The sequence below is a fragment of the Astatotilapia calliptera genome, chromosome 3 (genome assembly GCF_964374335.1).
Source record: "Astatotilapia calliptera chromosome 3, fAstCal68.1, whole genome shotgun sequence".
Classification (NCBI taxonomy): Eukaryota; Metazoa; Chordata; class Actinopteri; order Cichliformes; family Cichlidae; genus Astatotilapia; species Astatotilapia calliptera.
Genome location: NC_137424.1, coordinates 67433893 through 67442565, shown reverse-complemented (window position 1 = coordinate 67442565; position 8673 = coordinate 67433893). Strand labels below are relative to the sequence as shown.

The window sequence follows — 8673 nt, the reverse complement described above, 5'->3', positions numbered from 1 at the left end:
TTCACATTTCTGTGCCGAATTCTATACTAAACTATACGACTCAAAATATAATGAGGCTGTCTCAACAGGATTTTTCAATAATATTAAAAACCTAAAATCTATTGTTGTGGAAGATAGAAGTTCTTGTGACAGCCCTCTGACTGTGGAGGAAGTTTGTAATTCCATTTTTGCACTTAAGGCCAATAAATCTCCCGGCACAGATGGTTTGACTGCAGAGTTTTATAAATCATTTTCTAATCTCCTGGCTCCGTTTTTACTGCAGGTTTTTACAGAAAGTTTAGAGAATAACACCCTCCCTCCTTCTCTTACTCAAGGTCTCATAACACTTATTCCAAAACCAAACAAAGACTTACTCTTTATTGATAATTGGAGACCCATCTCCCTGCTTAATACTGACTATAAGGTTATGGCCTTAATACTTGCTAACAGAATTAAAGAGGTCTTGGAAACAATTATTGATGAGACACAATCAGGCTTTATGAGAAACAGACACATTTCTAATAACATTAGACTGGTTTTGGATTTACTTGATTACTCTGATCTGGTACCTGACAATAGCTTCATTCTCTTCCTGGATTTTAACAAGGCTTTTGATACAATTGAACATCAATTTATTTTCCACTCTTTGGAAAAATTTGGCTTTGGCAAGTCTTTCTGTAAAGCTGTCAAAACCTTAAACACAAATGGCAATAGTTCTATTAAAATGATTAACGGCTCCACCCCGAGATTTGACCTGAAACGTGTTATTCGCCAAGGATGTCCTATTTCACCATATTTATTTTTACTTTGTACACAAATTCTTGCGACTAATATTTCAAACAGTGTTGTACAAGGAATCACCATAGCTGATAAGGAGCTCGTCATCAGCCAGTTAGCCGATGACACCACACTCTTCTTGAAGAATGCAAACCAAATCCCTCCAGCCCTTACTGTGATTAGTGATTTCTCTGAGGCCTCTGGTTTATGTTCAACCAGTGGCTGCAAAGGGACTTGTCTTTGAAAGGTAGAGTGTTAATTACTAAAGCAGAAGGTATATCCCGATTAACATATGCTGCTCTCTCCTTACATCTGGATAAGAAAATTAGTAAAGATATTGACCGTATGCTCTTTAATTTTATATGGAAAAACTGTACGCATTATATTAGAAAAACTGTTGTGATGAATAAGTACGAATCAGGTGGGCTTAACGTCTTAGACTTTTCTACTTTAAATAACACTTTCAAAATTAATTGGGCTAAACATTTTCTTAGAAACCCTACCTCTATCTGGAACTTTATACCATATCATATTTTCTCTCGTTTTGGTGGCTTTAATTTTGTTTTAAATTGTAATTACAATGTTGAGAAACTCCCTGTAAAGCTTTCATCCTTCCATAAGCAGGTCCTCTTAGCGTGGACCCTCATTTATAAACACAACTTCTCACCTCACAAATACCTCATCTGGAACAACAGAGATATTTTATATAAAAATAAATCTCTTTTCCTGGAAACTTGGGTCCAAAATGGGATCCTATTGGTGGCTCAGCTGGTTAATAAAGAGGGACAACTACTTACTTACAACGACTTTATTGCACTATATAATTTTCCAATCAGTGTTCAGGAATTCTCAATGGTGCTTGGTGCCATACCGTCAGGGACTTTAATGTTATATAAAACACTGACAGCTCGATCTCTACCTCAGTCACTCTCCCTGATCCAGCTGAGTCACCAATAGGAAAAATCTGCTTTTCACAGGAACTTGGTAACAGCAATAAGAGAATACGTAGTTTATTCCAAGAAGATATCGTCTCGCTCCCATATATAATATCTTATTGGAACCGATATGTTCCAGATATCAAGTGGAAGACAGTCTGGATGGTCCCCCATAAATATTTGATTGTAAATAAGGTGAAAGAAGTCTCTTTTAAAATTCTACATATATGTTATCCAGCCAGTCACTACATGGTAAAATTTAAAAGAGACATTAATACTAATTGTACTTTCTGTGGCGATCATCCAGAAACTGTGACACATCTTTTTTGGTACTGTTCTTTTACACAGAGATTCTGGAAGAAATTTAGCAGGTTTGTTATTGTCCATATTTTAAGGGAGTTTTCTTTACGATGGGAAAATGTTTTATTCTGTTTCTTTAAGTTCCCCAAGAAGTATGATAAATGTTTTTTTATGATAAATTTGTTGATACTTTTAGCTAAATTTTTGATCCATAAATGTAAGTTTACTAACAAAACACCATATTTCTGTCATTATTTTAAGGATGTGGAAATGTACATACAATCAATATCAGACTTCACCAACAAAAAGGCTCTCAAAACAATATATATATGTGAATTTTTGCGTGTATTCTTATAATTGTTACCTTTTTCTTTTACCCTTGGCTTTTTGTGTTCATGTTCTGTTGTTTTGTATACTTCATCTGTTCGTATGTTGTATACTTATTGTTTGTTAAATAAAGTAAAAAAAAAAAAAAGTTTACTCCCCAGTATACGAGGATACCGCCACCTGCTGACCGAGCGAATGAACCCTATTGTAAACTGAATTAGCGTCATTACAAACGTGTGTTAAATTTAATGGTGGAGTGTGTTTATGCTTGTCTGTGTGGAGAGGATTGATTGGAATACTGAAGATGATGTCCACTATCACTGTCAATTGTCAGTAAATATGGGCTCAAAATGTGGCCATAAATATTTTGTACTTGTAAATCAGTTTTGTACTTGTAAAAAAGATTTGTATGTGCGTAAAAAAGATTTGTATGTGTAAAAAAGATTTGTGCGTGTGTAAAAAAGATTTGTGTGTGGACTTAGCCCAAAAAAAACCCTGCAGCTTACAAGTACGAATTTTGACCCTATTTTTCTTCCTTTAAGCTGATTGGTCAATGTCATGTCAATCACAAATTAAACAATCCAATCAGAGAACAGATGGGTTTGGCTGTCGGAGGGGCACTTTTTTGAACTGCAGGTCCTTGAAGGGTAATCTCTATATAAATATCCGATAGCAGCTAGGTCCCCTTACTTTCAGCAGCTGTTGAAAGGATAAAGTTGTGGTATATCAGTGGTTAGAAATACATTATTACTTTAGGATTAGTTTAACACAACGTCAGGGCTGACCCAGAACCATTGCTGTGAGTCACAGTGCGCAGCATAAAAGTCCTTTCACATCGGACGCAGGATGTGCTGCTAATGCTAATTGCTAACTAAAAGCAAAGGATCCAGAATTTGTTGCTGGCTGCTGGGCTCTGTGGGTTTTTGCAGCAGCTCTACCTGTACTAGATGCACCTGCTCCTTGTCGTTTTTATCGCTGACTTTATGTGAACTACAAGAGTTTATGGGGTCTTTTTGCTAGTTCTTCAAATGTTCAATAAAAACATGTATGCTAATTCATAATGAGGAAAGCTTTGTAATGAAGACTGTCATTTCCAAAACACTGCCCCCCCCCCCGCGTCAGCAGCGCTGTTGAAAAGGCTGTGGAAGTCCCTGTATTAAACACGTAGTCCTGTGACACAAAAATCACCAAACTCAGACGACCACAGACTGTTTTCCTTCATGGTGATTAAGGAAAACGCTGGGTTGGCATGTAAAAGGGCATTTATTCCCTTCAAAGACCTGCAGTTCAAAAAAGCGCCCCTCCGACAGCCAAACCCATCTGTTCTCTGATTGGATTGTTACATTTGTGATTGACATGACATGACCAATCAGATGAAAGGAAGGAAAATAGGGTCAAAATTCGTACTTGTAACTTGCAGGGTTTTTTTGGCTAAGTCCACACACAAATCTTTTTTACGCACACACAAATCTTTTTTACAAACGCACAAATCTTTTTTACACATACAAATCTTTTTTACGCACACACAAATCTTTTTTACAAACGCACAAATCTTTTTTACACATACAAATCTTTTTTACGCACACACAAAATTTTTTTTACACATACAAATCTTCTCCCCCCGGGAACGCCTTGGTATTCCCCCGGATAAGCTGGAGGAGGTGGCTGGGGAGAGAGAGGTCTGGGCCTCTTTGCTTAGGCTGCTGCCCCCGCGACCCGGCCTCGGATAAAGCGGATGAAGATGGATGGATGGATGGCATACAAATCTTTTTTACAAGTACAAAACTGATTTACAAGTACAAAATATTTATGACCACATTTTGAGCCCGTAAGTAAACACTTAATCTGGCTGAGGAATCTTTACATGACATATTACAAAGTCTGTATTATTAACTCTGTAATTAGGCGCCATTCTTCTTATTTTACAGCGCTGTTGTTCAATCGGGGAACGCTTTCTGTTGAGGAGAAAAGCATGAATTTGTTTGTAAACGGATTATCCATTGTTTAAATGTCCCGGTAGTAGAAAAGGAGGCAGAGCTGCTGAGAAATGTTAGGTTTTGGGCGTCGTTCCAGACCATACTCCATACCAGTTGGTGGCGGTAATGCACCTTTCACTTGTTTGCCAACCGCCAATATAACTGTAAGAAAGAATGAAAGAGAAATGTTAGGTGCTTTTTTTTTTTTTTTTTAAACGCCGCCATCACGTGAACCCGGTGTTACTCTACTCTGTGGACGCAGATGGAGTCTCTGGGAGTTGTGCTACTTTTAACCGTAATTCCTGGCCAGACAGGTAAGTGAGAAAGAGCACACTTACACGAACTAAAGAATAAATAAATAAAAGTCATCAGTAAACATGTTAAAAACGGTCACGTGTCGGAGTTTCTCGACGTTTAACCGAGGCTTACATGTTTTCTGAAACACGCACACACGCTGATGACAGTGACCGTTTTAAGTTCTCATTAAACGTAGAAAGAGTTTATGAATAACGATCGTTTTCTTCCGTCTTTATTGATCGTAACAGAGCGGAAACACAACTTGCGTAATCAAAAATGTCACGCGCTAACTTGTTGCCTAGCAACCAGTGTTGCCCTACACAAGTAGGGGAGACCGGTGTTCCAGATCTACTGGCGTTTAGATCAACTGGCGTTGGTCGAACAGATGTGTGGCAGTCTTGCGTTTCAGGAGCTGCTACCGACAAACCAGCAAAAAAACGCCAAATGTGTCATCTGTGACACTTGTGAGGTTGTCTCAAACACACTCCGTCAGTCTTGATGCTGTTGAACAACAAAATGTTTAAAAATGTGGCGAGTTTACCTGGTGATATCCTCATGCGCAACGCGATCGCGAAAACAGCAAACAAGTAATACCACGCCGATGTTGTTCACAGGACAGCAAGAGTAAACGATCGGGAGACTCTTGTCGTCATTATCGTTCCCCTTGCACGGTTTGTTTCTCCGAATTCAGCGTTTTTGCTTCACAACTAAAGCGAGCAGTTTACTTTGTGCACTAACATGGAGTCGAGTCAACCAGCGCCACCTCTGGCCAAGTGCCACAGCCTACAGCCAGATCAACCTGTGACACACATCTGCACCACGTTTGAATTCGTGTCATGCACAATACATTTGTACCTTTCAATTGTGTCTGTTTGTGTGTCTGTTTTTTAAATTAATTAAATTTAAAAATTTAATTAATTTAATTAGTTGATCCAAAAATCACAGATACATGCATTTATTTCCTTTATTGCAATAAACATAGATAAATAAATATTTCTTGTGTTCAATAAAGATATTTGTATTCTAAGACACAGCTCCGGTTGAGTTTGCATGTCCACAGGTTTTGATACTTGATCACACCAAATCGAGAATGTCCAAAGAAACTGGATTTTTAGTGGCATACAAGTATTTTTTTAAAGAAGGGCTTCACGCAATACTAACATTCTTCATGCTTCCTCTGGATTGTGTCCTCCTTCCTTCAGGCCAAGATGAAGTTCAAGTGGAGGCTGGAGCTGATGCAACTCTTGACTGCCAGGGTCCCACTGAAGGGACTATCACAGTGATAGCGTGGAACAAGAGGGGCATGCAAACAGATGGTTATGTCTTTTTCTACCGAGAAGATCGTCCTTACAAAGCCTACCAGCATCCCTCGTTCCAAGGTCGAGTGGAGCTGGGAGATCCACAAATGAAAGGTGGAAATATGTCCATCATTCTGCACAACACCACCGTTAACGACACCGGGACATATGAATGCCACATCTCATATCAGAGTGGCTCAGGACGCGACAAGAGAGTGACCCCTGAGATCATCAGTGAAATTAGCCTGAAGGTTGTTCATGCAGGTGAGTCTGAAACCTCTTTACCTGTTTGTCTCTGGATGAAGCAGAATTGGTGGGTTAAGTCAGACCTAAGGGTCCAACCATCCATCTTTTTCCACTTTCAGATATTTTTAATTCATGTATATCTGATAATACAGAGTACTGATGATAAGCCTCACTGTGAGCAGGAAGCTGGGAATCTTTCTATGTACCAGACACCAGACTCAACTTAAACTTTCAAAAGGATGGAAGCTAAAATACATCCAATAATATTCCAGACTTTGCAGAAAGCAGTTGGTCTGAGTGATGTGATCAGAGTGCAGTAGATAATGTCTGACAGCAGTTTGAAGAGGAAATGGATTCTGTTCTGTTCTTCACTCATCACCTACCTGACAGCTGACACCTCACACCTGTTTCTCACCTGCAGGTCAGACAGGAGGACACACAGAGGATGGAGGGAAGGAGGATGGAGGGAGGGAGGGTGTAAGGAAGGAGGATGGATCTGTTGGGCTCATCGCTGGTCTGTCACTTTCTGCTTTGGTTCTTGTGTTTGGTGGTTTTGTGATCTACAAAAAATGTAATACTCCTCATATTCAGAATTCATACCAGCCTCCTGTTGAACAGCAGCAAGTTTGAAATTCTGTTATTCCAAGCTTGATATTTTCACTCAGCATGGCTCAAGACATTATCTCACGACGTACAGAAATAAATGTTACTTCATAAACATTTCTAGAATTTGAAAATCTGACCAACAGGTGGCTGAAACAAGCACAAAACCAGAGTATAATTGCAGCATCATCCACTGCTATGGGCTCTAAAAATGTGGGAGCTTTGAGTTGCTGATAAATAGGTTCCTGGTAATTGTTTCCTGTTTGTTCCCATGCTGCGTAAAACATTTAAATCTGATCCACAGATTTCGTGGTGCTGAATGTGGGATTTCTCTTTCCTAAACTCAGAGCATTACAAGCTTTTTAACACGATTGGTGTGTTCATTGATCAAAGGATGTGAACTCTTATGCATGAACACGTTACCTCAAACAGTCCAAACAGTCTCACAGCACTTTATGAAGCAGTCACAACTTCTAATTGTGCTTCATGTCCCTGAACCCTAAATTAATATTTTCCCCTTTTAAAGTCCACATCCTGATGTTGGAGGGGCTGAAACTGCTGGGTTGGGGTTGGATGGAGATGCCAGTTGGCATTCTTTCAAAGTCAGAGTTTTTAAAAAAAGAGTCTTTATTCTCACTAAAGAGTTTGACAAACAGATGTGCTACACTCACGAAATACATGATTATGAAGTCATGCTGGCTGTGATGAAGTGAACATTTGTGTCACTGAACACAAACACTGTTTTGTGACTGTTTCATATTTCCTGTGAGACTGGGCTGACTGTGTTTACACCACAGCATTGTTTAGTGCTAAAGGCAGAATTCAGTTTAAGCTTTAAATCTGTGCCCTGACTATTATCTGTGAAGTGTTTTTATACAGTGAACAAAGCTTTACATTTTCTAAGCTGATGATTTATTTTGTACATACTGTAATAACTGAATTTAATGTAACACTGGCATCAAATGACTCTTTCTGACTTAAGTTAACTATTTATTTATTTCACTACAAAAGCACCAGCCAAGGTTTGTTATTTGGTGTCAGTGTTGTGCTGCCAACTCCGAGTCCAAAGGGTCTGATGAAAACGCCAATTTTAAAATTTATATTTGAGTAATTTGTTTGTCACCTCTCCTCCAAACTGGACCTCATTCAAGGAACTGCCAAAACAGTCCAGTTCAGTTTCATGGAGGAAGGTGCCAAGTGTAGTAGGAAGTAGAAGTTTGTCAGATTTTTTTTTTTTTTTTTTTGTAATTATGTGTTGATTTCATTTACAGAGCAGGTCCTCGTAAATATTATTTTCTCTGTTAACTTATTTCCGTTGTCTTTGAATGATACACTGATCACTTCATCCACAGTGTGTCTTTTATCACATCTTCATCACCTCATCTCCAACTGGTCATGGCAGATTGCCCCACCCCTCACTGAGGCTGGTTCTGCTGGAACTTTTTCCTTCCCACTGCCGCCAACTGCTTGCTGATAAGGGGTTGTTTGATTATTGGGGTTTTCTCTGTATTTTTGTAAGATATTTACATTACAAAATATTATTAAGCACCTTGAGGCAACGGCTGTTGTGATTTGATGTTATGTAAATAAAACAGAATTGAACTGAATTGCTGCTGTAAGTGCGTTTTGTATTTAATTCATGATTATTGTTACTTCCTGCTTCACTGTGTAAACCCCACGGTGTCTGAACTCACAGAGCTCGACTGAAATGGAGCATAGCTCAGCTTCTCACATCTGTTAGATTTTGTTTTGGATTGTTATCTTAAAGTTAGTCATGCCTGGTTGTTTTTTGTTTGTTCTTTTGTTTCATTCTTTTTCCAACAAAACAAATATCATACACTAATCCACTGCTGTGAAAAAAAAGAATTTAAAAAAGAAGAACTGTGCAACAACAGAAATATATATTAAAAAAAACAAAGACTGCTCAACAGCTTT

The 8673-nt window shown here is 38.7% G+C and overlaps 1 protein-coding gene and 1 long non-coding RNA gene across 2 annotated transcripts; one reads left to right on the top strand and one right to left on the bottom strand.

Moving 5' to 3' along the window:
- Window positions 1-3728: 3728 nt before the first annotated feature.
- On the bottom strand, window positions 3729-5403 carry LOC145425656 (uncharacterized). Its single transcript, XR_013906375.1, has 2 exons — window positions 5133-5403; window positions 3729-4456 (listed from the first exon to the last, which is right to left on the bottom strand). It is a non-coding gene; the product is annotated as an uncharacterized LOC145425656 (long non-coding RNA).
- Window positions 4454-8345, top strand: LOC113014787 (coxsackievirus and adenovirus receptor homolog). Its single transcript, XM_026156522.2, has 3 exons — window positions 4454-4608; window positions 5794-6153; window positions 6557-8345. Exons 1-3 carry the CDS (start codon window positions 4557-4559, stop codon window positions 6763-6765), a joined length of 621 nt encoding a protein of 206 aa, XP_026012307.2. The 5' UTR covers window positions 4454-4556; the 3' UTR covers window positions 6766-8345.
- Window positions 8346-8673: the final 328 nt, after the last annotated feature.

Excerpts from the sequence above, each read along its gene's own strand:
- LOC113014787 (XM_026156522.2), top strand. The coding sequence starts at position 4,557 with ATGGAGTCTCTGGGAGTTGTGCTACTTTTAACCGTAATTCCTGGCCAG. Across the intron at positions 4,609-5,793 it reads CGTAATTCCTGGCCAGACAG|GCCAAGATGAAGTTCAAGTG; the intron begins GTAAGTGAGAAA and ends TCCTTCCTTCAG. Across the intron at positions 6,154-6,556 it reads CCTGAAGGTTGTTCATGCAG|GTCAGACAGGAGGACACACA; the intron begins GTGAGTCTGAAA and ends TCTCACCTGCAG.